This window comes from Lichenostomus cassidix, chromosome 1Aa (genome assembly GCF_008360975.1).
Source record: "Lichenostomus cassidix isolate B80296 chromosome 1Aa, HeHo_3.0, whole genome shotgun sequence".
NCBI classification, from domain to species: Eukaryota; Metazoa; Chordata; class Aves; order Passeriformes; family Meliphagidae; genus Lichenostomus; species Lichenostomus cassidix.
This window is the reverse complement of record NC_139480.1, coordinates 25,670,314-25,689,790: the sequence shown is the minus strand read 5'-3', so window position 1 is coordinate 25,689,790 and position 19,477 is coordinate 25,670,314. Positions and strand designations below refer to the sequence as shown.

Sequence of the window (19,477 nt, the reverse complement as noted above, 5' to 3'; positions counted from 1 at the left end):
GAGAGAGGCAAAACGAGAGGAGCTGAATGAAGCTCGGCAGCTGCTGCTCAGGCACTCTCAACTGCAGGTGGGTTGGGCTGCTGCGAAGACATATGTTTGTTCCTGTAATCCTTCATCGCAACCAGCACTTTCTGCCCGGAGTCAAGAAGCACTAGAGCAGCCTAAACATCTAAACTTGCCCATCTGTCTTTTCTGACTCAATTATTCGGACAAGTGATTCACAAGAACATCAGTCATCTCCAAAATTAATACACCTCTTCGAATTTTAGACAGAACTGCTCCAAAGGCTTAGAAGCTGCATGGGTTAAAACCAACAAAAAACAAAACCAACGAATCCCCCCAGACAAACAAACAAAAGCCCAGAAAACAAAAAATCCACAAGCTATGAGGTTTTCCTTTAACAAGTGCTATGATAGAAATCTCAGTTGCCTAGTGAGGGTCACATGCTTCAGATGCTTTACCAGCATCATGGACAACACTTAAGTAGTTCTGTATCTGTCCAGCTGTGATCTCGTTATACTCCTCAAGCAACTATGGAAACTTCTTGGTGAACATTTTACTTAAAGAGTAAAATAACCCAACAAAGTTTCTGTGCAAGTTTGTGAAATGAAACCTTTCTAAACAAACACCTTGCTATTCTACAGGTCGAAAACAATTGAGGGAAACAGAAATAGGAAGAAAAGTGAGCAGAAAACCTGCCACTGATTCATGGAGCTATTGTTAAAAAGCCTTAGAATGACCACACTTTTAAAGTAAGTCAGCAAGTCTCCCTGAAGCAGAAAAGGACAGAAAGGATCTGCAGGAAGCAATACTGAGCACAGCTATGAAACATTTACTCATCTTCACTGTCAGTTAAGAGACCAGAAGATACTAGGTAAGCTGTGCAGTGCTAGGGACACACTTCAGTTCTGCTGAAATCTAATCTTCCTAGAAGCTGTATCTGAGTAGGAACCTTGAATTTTCAGTTCTTTGGGTTTCTTTTCCCAAAGAAATGATGGCCATCCTTCCTCCAACACCTCCACAGTACTCAGAATCACAATGAAGAGAGATACAATAATGACCTCAAAGGTGTCAAAACAATGGGTGCTGCAAAAATATTTCAGTGAGATAGAGAAAAAATCAAGAACATGTAGAGAGAGATAAGAGGAAGTGCATTAGAAACTGTTCACATCCTAAGTGGGCAGACAAAGCAACATGATAATAGAATCAACTGGAGGAACTTCAGAAACTCTGCTGAAAAGCAAACACCACAACTGAGACGGAGAAGCTGAAACTGAAGTACCAGATTTAGCATCTTTATGGGTTCTAAAATAAACCCAAGACAACAATCTCCTTGAAATAAAGAAAATAGTTTTGCATTGATTTCACTGGATTTCAGCATAAAGAGATTGCACAGAAAGAAAAAAAGACAATCGCTCTACCCCAAAGAATTCTAAAAAATGTTTTCAGTTTTTCAGATTTTTTTTAATAAATGTGCTTTGTTCACAAAAGTAGTGACATAAAAGACAACAGAAATGCCAATACACATTTTCTTCCTTTTCTTCTCCAGCACCTTAAGAATGAAAGATCTCTTGCACAGTCATAATTTTCAAATATTTCATAATCTAGAAATAATCTTGCACCGAAGCCAAATATACAACAACTCCTGATATCACCACTTCATTATTCAGGGAGGTGTAAGTATTTATATAAATCCCACTTTCCTCCTCCACCACAATCTACTGCCCCCTGTAAAAAAACCCAACACAAACCAAACCAAACAAGAAAAAAATCTCACAAAACCAAATAACCAATAAACCCACTTCAGGTACTTAGAATGATCAGCAAGAAAACCAAGCTGTTATGAATCTCAGGTCCCTAAACCACAGTGTTGTCACCAACCTCCCAAAAAGGATTAAACTTTAAATTGTCATATTTACGATATTTTGGGGGATAAATCTTGATCAGAATTGCATTTCTTTTGTATGAGTTGCAAACCAATTTAATCAATGCCGACATACATGTTTGATGGTGTACTACTTGTTTTTAAATCGATTATCAGTTAAAATATTAGGTGCACTTTGAAGAGTGCACATATTAACTTCCCATGAACAGCTGAACTTACAGCAGCAATAGTTTAACATGAGCACTGCTGGAATCAATTATTAATTAGGAAAACAGGCTTTGAATGACAAATGTTATAATGAAAATACTGACAAAGCCAATTTTGAAGCTATTGTGTTTCATTAGAGAAGTATTCTCTGTAACAAAAATTACAATTGAACCATGACTCTTGAATGTCTAACTTTTTCTTTTTACACATCAGAATTGTTTGGTTTGTATAACTATCATTCAGATTAAATAACAATTTGAATTAGGTATTTGGGAATGCTTTAAATTCAAGAAGAGACACAAAAAGCTTATATTAAAGAATATAGCACCACAGTTCAGCTCATGTTTGAGTGTAAGCTGGACCAGTGCGATTACTTTATGTAGGAAATCCCATAAAAGAAAAACAGGTAGGTCAAACTGTGACACATTCAGTGCAAAACTTCAGTGGAAGGTTTTTGTGGCAATCACTGTAAAATCCACACTATAAGTTCAATTTATCTGCAACTTCTGTATTATAAATATAACGTGGCAGTTTAATATGGTGTAAGATATATTTAATCACAATCTGTGAAACTGTATTAGTACTTTTTTACCAATTTTCAGAAGTCAGAAATAAATCATGATGTGGCACCTAGTTCAAGCCATTTACTATTAGGCACTTACATACAGATTTAAGAGCCTAACATTCAAATCTGAAAATTCTGGCTATTATTTTTAAATGGAGGGAAATCTAAGCTAAATTAATAATGAATGCTCTTTTTTTAGCCACTGACCAGAACTGGTTTTTCATGCAAAAACTCACAGATTCATTACACAAGTTAAAACGTAATAGATGAAAAAATAAATGTTTCATCTCCTTACAGTGCAGACCAGTTTTTAGTCAGCTATGGAGTTTTTATTAAATAAACAGAAGACTTTTGGGTCCTAATAAGCAAACAAAAAGTGTATGTTACCTTCACTTGTGTGGTCTGAATTACATGGCTTTATGCAAATATGTGTATCCTTGAAAAATCTGTACGATTACGTTCCTTTTTACAAAACCAGTTTGTAGTTACTGGCTAACTTAGGAGGTCTACAAATAAGAACAATTTGAGAAAAAAATGTTTCTTTTTAAAATGCATAAATAATTTACTTTAAAACATGACAGAACCCACCTTGTCCCCCAAAAAATACAGTTGGAAGAGAATACAGAACACCATAGTTGGGGAAATACTGATATATGTTAGTGCTTGTACACACATAAAATTGCAAAAACATATTCCAGCTTTGAAGTGAAACATAATTGTCTAGACGTACCATACTCCTCTGGGGAGAAAAGCCTCTTCAGAAATTGATATTTATGCAATGAAATTACACAGTATGTATAACTATGGATGAATATATTCCAGTGTTTTGGTGTTATGTCAAGAGGGCTGCAATAAACAAATCAAATGTGCAAGCATTGTAGTTTCTCCAGCCCGGGCTTAACCAGAATGAAACAAATGTTGGAAGAAAAAAGTTTTGTTCCATAATTAAGAAGGGACATTTGTACCCAAGTGTCTTACCTATCTGCACATTTAATTAAAGTGCAAATTACTTCTCCCTACATATACTTCTCAGAAGCCCACCAACTCCAGTGCCTTAAGCTCAACCACATTGAGTTAAAATACTGAAACAACATTTAACAAATTAAATAGAATTCACACTTCACAGCACTAAAGAAAAGAATGGTACCTTTCTGGAAAAAAAATAGTGATACAAATCTAAAGAAAGTGACAGCAATTTATGCTATGACATGAGTCATTTGCATAAAACTTGTATTTTTTCACTTTCATACAAGAATAAATTTTAAAATTCAAAGGTAGAAAAAAATAGCAAACTCTGTAAACCTTTGCATTTTCTTTATGCAAACCGTTTTTCTGTGTTGAGCCCATGTTAGTATAGCAAAATTAGTTATGCAAGAGATTTGACTGAAAGGGCATTTCAAAGACTACATTAACTTAGAAGCAATATAGGATCTTCTAGCTCATAGAAAGGAATAGAACTAGACTGGCTTTCTCCAGAGTCTGAGTCATAGGGAGCATCAGGCAGCTCCATAAAACCATAAGCTAGCTGTTCATCTTCTGTGTCTGACCGAACATAGCAGGAAGTGTTGGAATACTCCTCATCCTCTATACTGTTGAAATCCTGTGGGATATACAACATTCCTGGGTAGTTCCTGCTAACTAAGTCACTTGTTGTTTGCAGGGAAGTTTTCCTAAATGCCATCAGGTGCATGTGAGAAAACTTGGAATACTTGAAGCGTTTAAAACCCAAGGACTCTATGGCAATTTTCCAGCTTTTCATCATCATAGCCCGGCGATTCTGATGAGATGAATCAGGAGTTATTACAAGCAATAAGCCATTTAATACGAGAAGTTCATGTGCCTTCTTGCAGCATATCCATCGTTGATAGGGTGATGGAAAGTAAGAAAGAAGGAGTGAGAAAACAACAACATGGAACAGTTCTCCAGGCAGAGAGTCAATGGGATTTTTCAGTTGCTTAAGAAAGGCATCTATAGCGTCTTGTGCCAGTTGAAGAGGTTGCTGAATTTGAAGATTTAGGAAGTCACATTTGTATACACTCTGGTGGAGTGACAAAACAGAAAACCAAACATCAAGGTTAGTTTAAAGAGCAAACAGAACCAAAATCCACAGAAAAATCAATGATTCCCTTAAGGAAATGTCAAGCCTGCTGAACATTCCTCTTGCTATTAAATCAATCAATCTAAAAGAAAAAATTAACACACATGCAAAATTTTAGGTGTGCAGTATTTTACTAGAGATCTGATACCTGAGAACTGTTAATTTAAAAAAAAATTTAGCCCTCCCCCAAAAAAGTATTGACTCAACTATCTCACAAATGATTTGAGAACTCAGAACATTGCTTGTGTTTTCACAGGTGCTGAAAGCATTTTATAGGTTTTTTAAACTTGAAATTAGTAACTAGAAACTACATTTGATACCTCAGAATTTCTACCAATTCTTTAAAAAGAATCCAAGAAACTGAGTAGTTTGGTCACTTGGAAAAAAATGTAATTTTTTACAGGTAAAGACAGAAGGAGTAACAAGGCAATATACATTCTACAGTAACAATACACTGACTGCTTTGGAGCAGTGATGCAGTCATGTGTTTTAAGTTTGCTGTAAATGCAGAGTATAGTGGTACACATTTTGGCAGTTATCAAAGTAAGCTAAGGACTACAAACCATCTGTTGATTGTTTGTGCACTCAAGCTCTCAAAGACAGGAAATGACACCACAATACAATATACACAAGAATAAATTCTTAACATCCTTAAACAGAAAGCATTCAAATAATAAATGCATGCTATTTAGTGGTTTTAAGTTTTGACACTTCATCAAAACCTGGAACTGACTTTTCATAAAAAAAGGTAGTAAGATAAAATGTTGTGATCTGACAGCAAAAAAAATTGCTATTAATGCCTAGAGAATGTGCAGTGAATGACAGACACTAAACAGGTAAGCAAATACAAAACCAGACACAAAACGTTCTGTGGAGCACATCTGAAAGGTGGAATTAAATCTGTTGCATTTTAATACCATGAAAATATCGGTATCTATAGTGTGTTTTATGAAGCAACATTCAAAGAAGATTACTAGAACACCATTGCAAAGGTATTCATAAAGGAACTAATATGCTAAAACTAATTGTTTTCAAGTAAAAGAGAATGTTATTTCTGTTCATATAAAATCACATTCTTTTCCGAGTAAGCAGAAAATTACAAAAAGTAATCAATGTTCAAAAAAGTCTGATTTATTTTTTGTTAGCTTTAATCTTGGACTTCAATACACAAAAATCCAGAAAAAGATTTGCATTATGTGGCTATAACCATGAAATTTTAATTGCAATCATTATACCTGTAGGGCTATATTCTGTTTCCTTGTAATACTGTGAACAGGAAATTACAGTAGCAATTTCATTATATCCTGTAGTAAGTTTTAAAAGAAAGAAGCACTTTGAAAACTGACTGTTCAGGGTGACATGCTAACTTTACTTAGAACTTAAAAAGTCAGTGGTTACACATATACACTTGAAAATACCAGTTTAGACTGCAAGTATTTCTGAGTAGTGGAGAAACACAAATTAGTTATGCAGAAAAAATGTTAAAGACAATTTCAGGACTCAGATATGTTTCAAGTGGAACCTGTAATCAGCTTTAGGACAAAAATGCTGCTAAACTGGAGTTTTCTATTATACTTTAGCCATACAAGTCTTGAACTGATGTTTAAATCCTCATAGACACTGAAACAACAATTATATCTCAGTGCATCCACAGACATTTAAGAACACAATCGTACTTATGTGAGTAACTTTCACAGATATTTCAAAGAATATTCTGAGTTGGAAGGGACCATCAAATGTCAAGATACACACTCTAATTTTTAATGCCATTACCCTTCCAGCCTCTTTTTTTTTGGGTCTCAGACTATATTTTCTCCAACACATCTACTGCACACTCCAGTCTCAGTTTCCATCTTCCTAGCTTCTAATAATGCATGTTTCCCTCAGTGCACTTTACACCAAGACATTGGAAATGAGTGCATGCTGCCTAACTGAAGAAAATATTAATCTTTTCTTGGTGTGCAGTTTCCCTCTCTCTCAAAATCCAAAACTTTTAAATGGAGATATATTTCCATATTCATATATCTACAGTTTCCATTCCCTGTGTGTGACACACAGATTCTAAAAATTTTGATGGCACTAATCCTTTGGTTACATAACTAACATTTCAGTTCCTCTCCTAATATTTCCACAATTACATCCTTCTCATTCATCAAAATTAATTGAAATATGCTACTCAACTACTTAGTCTATACCCAAAGCATTTCTATATGAAAGTGGATTAATCTATTTTTATTAAAGAAGGAATTATTTAACCCTCTGAACAACGCTATTCAAGAAACTGGCTTTGTAAGAAGCCTCCGTGCTTCAGCTTGTTTCAAAAGGTACTTTGATATCTTACCTAAGAAATCTGCTAAATCAGATAACTTTACCAGTTCTTTCATTTTCAGCTTTTACCACAAGTTATCAAGATCAATTTTTCTGGTCAGAAGATGACATTAACTACCGTAATAAACCTCTGGCTGTTATTCCAAAAACCTTAAATCAGCCCAGGCAAATCCTGGCCCAAAGATAAATTTATTCAGGATGTTATGGTGCTGATGAAGCTCAAAGTAGAGTCATCTTCAGTACATCAGGGCTCATTAATTCTGTTTTGGAGGCAGGACTAAGCTTATTCTAGCAGATGCGTTTGACTGCTCAAACTGTACTCCCTGTCCCTCCAAGAACACTTGCTAGCCAACCTTCAAGGTGCCCTGAACAAGCCAAAGTATCCAAGAGAATCAAAGATGTTGGTGAGCCTGAGACAGGCCTCAGAAGTCAGCATGTGTGTAACCAACTACATGTACAGCAGCACTCCAGGAAGCTCCTATCATGCAGCTATGGTACTAACCATGTCAGGATGACCAGAAATCAATTATGCTGTCATTCCCTTGTACTGGGAGAGAATCTAAAGAACTGGTTAGTACATAGAAATTGCGTATATTCCTCCATTAAATCCACAGAAGTTACTTTTTCAGGACTTTTCCCAATAATGGTTTTTGGTCACTGTACGTTTAAATTGATTTTCATGAGAGCAAATGTAGCTTTCTTATGAAAACAGAATGTCAGATTAGAAAATAGACAAATATTAACTAGGCATACTCAAAAATTAATATTTAGGTTCAACTCATGTAACATTAGGTATTTAGGCTGCCATTATAATCACAGGAGAATCAGTCAATACAGTGAATACCCAATTCACCTCACCATCAAACAGCAGATATTTAGGTTTCACTGTTTTTAATACATCTCCACAGACTGTAATTAGAACTTAGAACCTGAGATGTAGACACTGAGGATCTATATATCATAGCTAGAAATTCACTTGCCATGTATTACCATTTTAAATGGCAGAGGCTACCATTGCAGTGGCATGTGTCTTTTCTACCTCCTGTGTCATGTCCAACAGCCCTACACAGATGTCCTACAGCCTCCCAAGTGGTGGAAAGCAATCATGATGCCTATGTTTCAAATTAGGCAAGATCAAGTCCACTCAAAGTTTGTGTTTTAGATGGAACTAACATTGAATTGCTTTTAAAATCAGACTCAAATTTTTAAAGAATGTCTTTCAGTATCTCTCAGCATTTAAGCAAAAATACAAATAAGATGTTAAAGGACTAAACATGGTAACAACAAAAATCTACCAGGCATTTAGCATGTAAACTACACTGCAGCACAGAAGAGAATGTTACTTTCCAGTTAACTGTATTATTTCGCCTGTATGCTTCCTTTCCCCTCTTCACTTCTACAGAGGGTTACCTTAGGGTGCAAATTGTAATAGAGCCTGATTTTTAACTCTAAGTAGTCAAGGTGTGTATAGTAAAAAACTTTTCTGTTTTCTGTCAAAAATGTATTTCTGTGTCGTTAAAATTTTTATTCCACCTCATCATTTTGCGTGGTTGATAAATGTGATTAGCACTGACAGAAGTTAGTTTAAGAGGAAAAGACAGAAAGAACATACGGTTACAGCAGAATTAAGGCATTTGAGAACTTTACTGCCTAGAGAAAATGAAGGAATTTACCCCAAATGTGCTGAAAAATTTGTCCTCTGGATTGTGTAAGCTCAATAATATTTCTGGCAATAAACAGAATACTCCCTTACAGTGCACTTCTGATTATTAAATCTCCCCAGAAAAACTCACCAGTCACTGATCATTTCCTTCTGTCATTGAGTGCAACTTCTGAGAGGTAACTGCCTAAGCATAAGCCTACTTAATTGCTATTTATACCTTTTAAGATGCAAGGACTAAAGATGGCTACTACAATTTTCCAATTTTAGGATTAATAATGCCATTATAAAGGCATAGCTCTGGAAAAAAATCGTATTTTTAAAGGAAAACACAACTAGGACTTAGAGCCTGTTCACGGGAAAGGATGTAGTGTTTAGTTCCTACTAAAACACAGATATTTAGTAAACATATAAGTACTAAACATACTTTTTTTACAGGCATTTTGAGGCATTCTACAAATTTAAAAATCAAATTTTTATTAAATTCAGCAAACATTACATACCTCAACAGCTGGAACAATGTCTATGCCAACTGTCAGAAATTCTTCAAACTTCAGAAACGGATTAAAGCAGCTACCAACATCAAGTAATCTGATCTTTCCCAAGGAGTGAAGGAATCTAAGAAGCAGCAAGAATTAAGTTTTATCAGATGTAACTTTTAAAGCTATATTCTGAGTTACAATTTCAGATAACTAATGCAAAAGATTCTCACAGAACACCACAGTAGTGACTAACAGAAGTGAATGAATGCCTTACTTCAATCACTGAGATACCTAAAGAACCAAGGTCCAGCAGTAAAAGGAGATAGTCCTCAAGCAGAAGAGTTTTGTTGAGGGCAGCTGTAATACCTTTAATTTGTGCACTTATAAGACGTAAATAAAACGGCAAATTGTATGTCCACTAGACAGGGTTTTCCATTTTGCTTTGTGTTTCCCACTTACCTTTTTTGTGGTATTTACTGATTTTGAAGTCACACTAGACACCTGAGTTAAAATTTCATGACTTGCAAAGGGAAACTGACAACAAATACATAAATTGGATCATTTATAGGGCTGCAATCTAACAAAATTCCATGATGATTTGTAAAATTTTAGAATATCCAAAATCCATTAATAGAGGCAAACAAAGTCACAGCTTTTACAGTGACTCCACAGAGAAGAGAATGATAACAGCCTCCCAGGAAGCAAATGTATTTTGCTTCAGGCTTCTGTAGCCAAAACCAACTGGCATCTCCACAATATCACTTGTCATGTTTCTGGAAAAGGCTCAGCCCTAGAGAGACAGATAACTGCAAAAACTTTCAGAAACAGATGTGCAGGGCCAATGGAATGCAACCAAGCCATGTCTGTACTCACAGCAACAACAAAGCAGTAAGGAATACTGCAGGGAAAAAAAGCCTCTAAACAGCAATAAAGAAATCTGGGCTCTCTGGACTCCTTCTAGACTCCCAGTAACCTACCAGAGAGGGGATGGTGGAAAAGCAAGAGAAAATATCTTGTTGCATTGGGAAAAACAATAATGCCAAGTTTAAGCATTTTGTTTCTACATGGAATTGAAGATATCCAGGGCATACTTCTCCCAAAATACCACCATGACTGAGGCAAAGAGTGCAACAATTGCCTTTAAGTTAAAGCTGCAAACATTACCAAGCTACCCTGTAAGTTAATCAGTAATGAGATTTCAGAATGAAGATGAAAGCAACAAATTTTCCAGACTTGGATGAAAATGATAATGTAATGGTCTCAATCCAACCCAAACAGTTTTATGACTCTTAAGTTGATTAAATGGACTCCAGCTCTTGACTATTAGCCCCTTTAAAAATGCATCTATTATTCAACAAGGTGCTGTACAGCCAAGTGACATTTTCTCTTGAAGTAGATAAAACCAGAACAGTTGCATGACCATAAGAAAAGTCACTTGATCTCTGAAATGAATCACTTCAAGTGCTGATTGCCTTTTTTACAGTTTTAAACTACTCTATTATTTATCAAGCATGGGAGGGGGAATAATTCACGAGCCTTATGCTGTTGCCAGAAGAGAAGAACAAATATATACATCTGGTTCTGAGTGGTAATACTGCTAGGCCTCAAACCTTACATAACATCCATGCATAAATATACCCAGTGGGAAGGTGTAGGTGTCTGAGATACATATGAAAGTAGGAATGATAGGTTGTCCCTTCCAAGGTCAAATCAGCACATTCTTTCTGAGAAAAACCCATACCAAAAAGGTTGTGATTTTTACCACTAAGGGTAAAAAGCAAGACTGCTTAATTTGACAGAAAAAGAAGAAAAATAATACTCAAAGAGAAGGCAAAGGGGGGACTGATTTATTGAAGAGAGGAGCTGTTAAACAGCATGGAAGAGCCACTTTTATCTTGCAAAACTGAGTCTTTCTCATGTCCAGCTTCACAACAGGTGCAGTTGTAATGTTTCTAATTCCATGTAGAGAACTCATTCTTGGATAGAAGGAAGTACTGTGGACAAGTGGAAAGGCTTACTTTTCATATAGATAAAAGTAAAAAAAAAAACGGACTGCTCACATAAATTATTTCTGAGAGACTCATCAACTTTATTCTGGCAAAGAGGTGAGCAGATGCTACAATAATGAGGGAAAAAATCTCTTTCCACAACAGAAAAACACTAGTGCAGGAAGTTCTAAGAACTAATCTATAAAGAATATGAAACAAATCATAAGTGTAACTTTTATAGATTCTATGCTTATGCATTCATTATTTCATTCACTTGCAAAATATATTTTTTTTTCCATCACACATGGAATAACCACAAGCATGAACCATATTTATTTAGGTAAAAAGAAGGAGGGTGGGACTTCACTGAAATAATAAAGTTATTCCTGGATGCCAAAAATAAAATTCTTAGTTGCGTGAAGGTCACAAACAAATTAAAACTGTTGTCTGGAAAATACCTCAAGGATACTACAAAGTTCTGCAGAGCCAGTCATCAGAAAGCTAGCACATTAAAAGTTAAGGCTTGTAATTCCAAATTGCTTTTGAAGTGTGTAATTGGAATCAAGAGTTTCTCTGCAATTATTTATGAAGAGAAAGTTTTAAGTACTCTGATATTTACATTTGGCACTTAGTACTTACATAAGCAATTGACTTTTCAACAGCGCTGAACAGCCATTAGATTCTAACTTAATTAACATCTCCCTTATTTCACCTCAAGGTTTAATATAAATTGCATTGTACACCAATGACACACTAAAGTGAAATTGCTCTAGCACTTAAATGAAGATGACTAAGTTGTCATTCTCAAGCAATTTTTTTGTGGCATTCACCAAAATATACTACAACATAAACAGCTCTTGAAATGTATATATTCACACAAAAATACCCTTTTTAACTATTAAAAATACATCAGACTGACCTAACACGTTATAGGAACAAAAAATGTCAGGGTAATTGTAACACTCAAAAAAGGAAAAAAAATCTGAAAAACAAGTTAAACTTACTCTTCTGTCATAGCTTCATGATTTGTCAAGCCAAAGTTTGGCAAAGGATCTTCAATCTTGGGAGTCTGAGGAACAGTTAAAGCTGGAGTGGTCTTAGAGGCAAGAAGTGCTCTTTTTTCATCTTTCTCAAGTGCTTTTCTTTTTCCACCATTCTGAAAATATTCTCGGCATACACTGGAAAGACAAAAAGAAAAATTCCCCAGGAAAACTGAATGCTCTTGTTGGCCATTTCCATCCTTGTACCCCTATCATGTCAACTGAGTTCTCATAATTCTATATTCTTCATAACAGACCTTTCTCATTTGCACATAAGACAGTATCAAAGTCAACCACAAGGACAAGCATCTTCTTCTTCTGGGTTTTCCCTAGTGAACAACTGGTAAGTGCCACAGGAAGGCCCGAGAATGGATAAAATTCTTCCCATTCAGATCCCAGGCTCTGCATAGTGGTGCAGTACCACAAGGTACCAAAAAACGCCAGCCAAACCACATAATTCAAACAAAATAACTTCAGATCATACTGCACTTCATAGCCACTGAGGGTTATCCCTCCTTTATGCTTTTCCTGGCATGATTACTACGTTGTCCTTTTGGCTCCTGAGCTCTCAGAGGAGTTGTCTATGCACTCCCCCTGCAGAAGTGACCCTCACACCTCCTGTGGGCTTACAGTGAATATGTGGGCACTCACTGCACTGGCAGCTACCAGAGCTAATGCACTCCGTTGTTTACCCTATGGTAACTTGTTGATGTAACCACATGTTTAACTTCACAGCCATTAAAAGCCATCATTGATCACTCTGGTTTTGCGTATGCAGTTATTACATAAGACTACATTTAACAACTGTCTCAAGTGTGGAACAGAGCATCTCAATTATCTACAAAATGAAAATTAAGGAATCTATTTTATAATTGTAAGAACTGACACGGCTCCATTTTTAACTGGCAATTAAACATTCAGTCTTTGATGACACAACATTAGCTCTACAATTAACATACTTGCTTGTGAAGAATTGTGCAATGTAAATGCTACCTTAGCTGACACTTGCTACAGTTCACACAAACTGTGAAATAAATATTTCAGGTCTAAACTGTTTTGATTTCCTAGAAGAGAGACAAGTTAGGTCTCTGGGTGAAGTGTGCAGTTCATGTCTTTGCTTTAAAAAAGAAATAAAAAAATAAAATCTTTGTATTTCCTCAGTGAAACTTATCTTGCATACTTCAAATCTCAAATGGTAAATAACCTGGTTCCAGTTGAGCCCCCTTGCTCTGCCATTTGGGTTGGACACGTAAAGGAAGTCTCAGTAAAAGCCAATATGAATACATATGATTTTGTTAATATTCTCCAGCAAGAAAAGAGAAGCTTTGTTTTCAAAAAGTGACCAAATCCAAGGGTTTCAATTGAATATAAAATGAAAAAACAGAAAGAAAAGAGGGGGACATTACCAAAAAACACGATATGAAATTCAAAAGCTGTAACAGAATCGTTAATTAGTTCTTCTCATGAAGTAATAATGAACAACTAAATCAAAGCTGGTGTGGTCAACTTTTATCATGGCAAAAAGCAGTTTCTGATAGCTGTAATCAATGCTTGAGGACTTCAAACACCCAGTTTTATTGCCGACTCTTTCCTTCTGCTTTATAATGAGGAAAAAGTGAGCTTGACTAATTTTCCTTAGAATATTCACTAACCAAAACCTAATACTGAAGCTGACTTTCAGTGAGGGTACAGAGAAATAACAAACTTCCCTTCAGAGCTGAAGTAACGTCTGGACTTCTCATCATGGTTTCTGTGTGCAAAACATTTCTCCCCATCTTCCACACAATGAGGAACAAGTTTATAAATGTCAACTGTCAGAGCTGCTAGCCTGAAAGAAAATAAAATTGCAAATCCTTCTACACATTTAACTCATCCACCTCCCAGCCTCCAAAGTGAAGGGAAGGAGAAGTCTCAATTGCCCTTGTACACCTTAATCATACCTAGAAGAGCAGTCAAGTTTACTTTGGACTAAAAATATTTCACAATTGTCATGCACACCCAGCTTCACGTTAAAGGAATAAGAGTGTTCAGCATAGGTGAGAACACTAGGGCTCTCATTGTAAAGCATTCTAACTTTTTATCAGCATAATTATATTTTTTAAACTTCAAGTTGAGAAACTTGTATAGAATACATTTTCTCACTTTGTTTTTGATTTTTGGTCTCAGTTTTAGGGGTTTGAGACATCTTCCTTTTGAGTGCTGCAACTAGATCTGTAATCAGATGTTTCTCTTGCGCTGTGTCCACGCCAAGCCAGTTTCTGGAGGCAATATCTTTTATTGCCAGAGGATTCTAAGAACTTGAAAACAGTCAGCAGTTATCATATGATCCCTGCTCTAATTAGCTCTAGTGTTCAACAAACAAATATGCTCTTGTCAGAACAAAGTAGGCATAGAATCATAGAATAACCTGATTTGGAAAGGATCCATCAGTGTCACTGAAGTCCAAATTCCTGGCCCTGCACAGAGCAGCCCCAAGAATCACACCATGTGCATGAGAGTATTCAAACACTTCTTGAGCTCTGTCAGGCTTGGTGCTGTGACCACTTCCCTGGGGAGCCTCATCCAGTGCCCAACAAGTCTCTGGTGAAGAACATTTTCTAATATCCAACCTAAACCTGACACAACCCGAGGCCATTCTCTCAGGTCCTGTCACTGGGCATCATAGAGAAGAGATCAGTGTCTGCCCCTCCTCTTCCTCTCATGAGGAAGTTGTAACTGCAATGAGGTCTCCCCTCAGTCTCCTCCAGGCTGAACAGACCAAGTGACCTCAGCTGCTCCTCACACAGTTCACCTCAAGGCCCTTCACCATTTTTGCTGCCCTCCTTTGGATGTCCTCTTTAACTTTAATAAACTTTATATCTTTCTTATATTGTGGCATCCAAAACTGCCCCCAGCACTCGAGGTGAGGCTGCCCCAGTGCAGATCAGAGCAGAGCAGGACAATCCCCTCCCTTGCCCGGCTGGCAATGCTGTGTCTGATGCCCCCAGGACAGGGTTGGCTCTCCTGGCTGCCAGGGCACTGCAGACTCACATTCAATTTGCCATCCACCAGGACCCCCAGGTCCCTTTCTGCAGCACTGCTTTCCAGTATCTCATTCCCCAGTCTGTCATGGCATCCAGGGTTGCCCCATCCCAGGTGCAGAATCTGGCACTTGTCTTTGTTAAAATTCAGCAAATTCATGATTGCCCAGCCCTCTAATTTGTTGACATCTCCCTGGAGAGCCTCTCTGCCTTCAAGGGAGTTGACAGCTCCTCACAATTTAGTATTATCAGCAAACAATGTGTTTAACAGCAGAAATTAAGACTGCCATACAAACGTGAACACTGAACATTATCTTTTCCTATTTTAAATGGTTCCCCTCCTGCTGTTTCTGCCACCTCCCTCAATTCCATTCTCCTTGCAATGAATTGCTTGACTAATTGCATTCATCCAAAAAACTGCAAAATGGTGTTGAAGGGACTTGCAAACGCTCATTCATTCAATCTTCCAATAAAACAGGATCAGCCTTCCAGTTCTAGCAGAGACCTGTTATTCTCAAAGATCCTCTAACAGATTACTTAGTCTTCTCTTCTTTTGACTAGACAGCTCCCGTTTCTGGAAAAGAACACCAAGGCTTTTGTGGGGAAAAAAAAAAGATTTTTGATTATTTCTTTATCTTTCTTGGAGCTGAGCTGCTGTTTGTTGTTTTTTAAATGCAGTGGCCATGGTGGTATTTTGGCAATGCTAAATAAAGTCAGAGGAGTACTTTACATATGTTGTGGACAATCTCATTAACACACTTAAGTATGATATTTGCCTCTACTGCAAAAGTATTCCATGACCACTTCATATTCAGTTTGGATTCAGCCTGCTACAGAATCCAAATGGTTTTTTGAAAGACTGACACAATCAATTATTCCCTGGCCTTTATTTGTAGAGCTGATATTTAATATAGTTGATAATGTTTAGTATAGTTTACAATTGTATTAATTTTAATTCTGCTCTCAGAGTGACAATGCCTCTCTCTTTGGTCTCACTTCCAAATTTAGTAAATACACTTTATTCTAGCAGACTGCTAATAAATGCATTGATTAGTTATGGATAAAGGGACAGACTTAGACAGAATCCGTCTCAGTAATTCACATTTTAAGGTAAGTATCTCACATCTATTCTCTGCAAACTTTTCCTAACAGTTCTGTACTAACATGTCATTAATTTTATCAGAACCATATTTCTTTTCTCATGAAACAGTCAAAAGACTTTTTAAAAAAAATGCTGGTCTAGATAGTGTTTTGTCACTGAAGAGCAGATACTTTTTGCTCTTTAAAAAAAACAGTCAAGTCAACACAAGTCTGAACACTGAGGCAAAAGCAACAGAAAGGAGCAAACCTGCTGGTCAGGCTTATTCTGCTCTAAATAGAACCAGAACAGGCTGGTATTCACTATCCATACAAAGGTTAACAGCCTGTCTATGCCAGCTAAAATTAAGGAGTTACAACTATTGCTCAGGGTAAACACCGTCTTACCCTATTTTGTTTTTTTTAAGTTATGTGTTGTAATAGAAATGAAAGAGAAACAGAAGTGTTAAGTTGAAAATACCACTTGCTAGTTACATTCAATTTTCTAAATATATATAGGGGAAGGGAGGGAGGGAGGGAGGGAGGGAGGGAGGGAGGGAGGAAGGGAGGAAGGGAGGAAGGAAGGAAGGGAGGAAGGAAGGGAGGAAGGAAGGAAGGAAGGAAGGAAGGAAGGAAGGAAGGAAGGAAGGAAGGAAGGAAGGAAGGAAGGAAGGAAGGAAGGAAGGAAGGAAGGATTGAGTGTTGCCCAGGCTTTTTACATCACCACTCAGGGGATCATTAACCTGGCTCTGAAAGCTAATAAAGTTTTAATCCCTCTTTCCCTGTCCCTCTCCCCAGTTAACAGTTTTAAAATGTTTCCTTGACACAATAAATAAAATTCATCCTATACAACTCAGCATATGGCCACCAGCATGGTCTATTACGTACTGGTTTCCATCTTTTAGTTTCTAGAGTCTAGATACAAGTTTCTTTAAATCAAAACTAATGAAAAAGTAAAATAACACTTTCTATATCATCTGGTATAAGAATTAATGTCAGAATTTTTCCAGTGGCTTCAACTAAATAGCTAGAAAGTCTCTTGAAAGAAAAACGAAATTGTTATTCTTGACCCTAAGAAGTACACATAGCTTCCCTAGTGGTTATTCTACACTATCTGATTTATTTTATCAGATGCTAAGAGAATACAATGAAATAGAAGAAAGAACAAAACCCCATACAGTCTTTTGTACTTCTTTTTTTTTTCCTAACGAATGGAAAAAACACTTCTCAGTTTCCGATCTCTGAAAGATCTTCCTTCAAATTAAAACAAAACTCAGTCTCTCCCTTCTTCAGAAGGGATACATTTGTGGTTCCAAACTATTTTCAGCATTCCACTCACAAATTAAAATTCATCTAATATGAAACAGCTACCTTCCTGCTGTCATGGTGACATAGTAATAAGCATTGAGCAAAAGCTTTCACTTCTCGTGCAAGTTCTCTTGCATGCAGTTATGCACCCAGGCACAAGGAGGAGTAACAATAGGACCTGCCACCTGTCTGGCACACCTCTTGGCCCTGTGAGAAGGAACAAAAAATTGCAGAACACAAAGTCAATCTGATATGTTCTGGTATTTAGCAATCCAGGCCTCAGAATAATCTGAGACACATAGAAGAAAAAAGCACCCCTCTCTATTAATGCAAAAACTCCTGATCCCTTGACTTTGCAAACTGAAAAGCTACGTGCTTTATCTGAAGCTTTATACAAAGACAGAGCATTTCAGTGTCTCCTAGTGGGTGGATTCTCTTCCTAATATCAGTTCAGGCTGCAAAGCCCAAACTGGCCACTTAATTCAATGTTTACTTTGTAAATGGTCTCTAACAAAAACCAAGTGGGAGCCCAAGACCTTCAATATTCAAGTCATCAATTGTCCTCCCCTGTCCACAATAAACATCATCCTGTCCTACAGGGTAAGACACAAACTTGCCATAAGCTAAGGGATTTCTGCTTAGCTGAAATTAAAGTAAACACACAGAGCTCTAATGAAAATGTTTCGCATATTAGTTGACAATCAAATTGTAAGAAAATATCAAGCAATGCTGCATGGAATCTGTCTTGGGTCCAGTACAACTATTTTTCTCACAGACAACCTGAACTGTGGAACAGTCAATTTCAGTTCCTTTCAAGTGATCTGAGAATGATGCCAAACCAGGGCAGGGTGGGAGGAAGATGCTGCAAGAAATTGCAATATTAGAATTCAACATGATTCGAGGGAGTGTAATGTAGTAAAGAGAAATAAAAATATCAGCATTTCCACAGAAGTAATGAATAGCACAAATACCAGTAAACAACTAGCAATTCAGGAAGCTGGTAACAGAAATAGGCAGCTGGGGATCACAAGTGAGCATAAGTCAGTGCCATGCCAAGTAACAAAAAAAAGCACACAAACAAACCAACCCAACAAAAACACCCAAACAACAAAATTTCAAACCCCCACCAAACAAGGTCAACAGCATAAACAAGAGTTTACTACAATATTAATAAAATCTCTTTATTTTTTTTATCCCTGACAGAGCCATTGAAACACTGCGTCCATTTTTGGGCTTAGTTCTTTATAACTGAGTCACCTCTCATGTAATTGGGATAAATATACACAAAGCATGTCCAGAAAGACGTCTATAAAGAACACTTAACTACAATGGATTTTTTTTCTAAGCTAAAGAATAAAACATTGGTAAGTAAAGGAATGGTTTTCAAATATTTAAGAGTTCCTGCTAGGGAAAAAAAGCCCAGCTTGTTATTACTTGCTCCATTTCCAGAAGCCACAGAACAGCTCAAGCCGCCACCAAGATCAAGTGTTTCACAGTTAATCCCCTCTTCCATTTTTTGTTTTATGGGCTTGAGAGAATTTAAATTTAACATTACCACATCTAATGTTTTTTGTTGTCTTTTGCTCAGCACTTTGCAACACTCACCTGCAGACCTACAAACTGGCACACAAGATTACTTTTTGGTTTTCTGAAGTCATCCCATTTCCAATGGCAGGACCACTGATAAGACTCTCTTCCCTTTTAAATCTCAACAGCATTTTGTTTTTTTCTGCTGCACAGATTTCATAGTAAGTCTTGGATGCCAGCTGTATGCAAGAATTCTGAATGACCAACATTTCTCCTTTTTTTAGTATTTATT

At 36.8% G+C, this 19,477-nt stretch overlaps 1 protein-coding gene across 1 annotated transcript in view; it reads right to left on the bottom strand.

The window, feature by feature from the left end:
- Window positions 1-1,442: 1,442 nt before the first annotated feature.
- The window catches only part of SAMTOR (S-adenosylmethionine sensor upstream of mTORC1), a 31,243-nt gene continuing 13,208 nt past the window's right edge, over window positions 1,443-19,477 (bottom strand). Inside the window, exons 3-5 of the mRNA XM_085042997.1 lie at window positions 12,218-12,391; window positions 9,247-9,361; window positions 1,443-4,695 (exon numbers count right to left, since the gene is read on the bottom strand). Coding sequence (XP_084899123.1) covers window positions 4,066-4,695; window positions 9,247-9,361; window positions 12,218-12,391 — 919 coding nt within the window. The 3' untranslated portion in view covers window positions 1,443-4,065. The remainder of the gene's footprint in view (window positions 4,696-9,246; window positions 9,362-12,217; window positions 12,392-19,477) is intronic.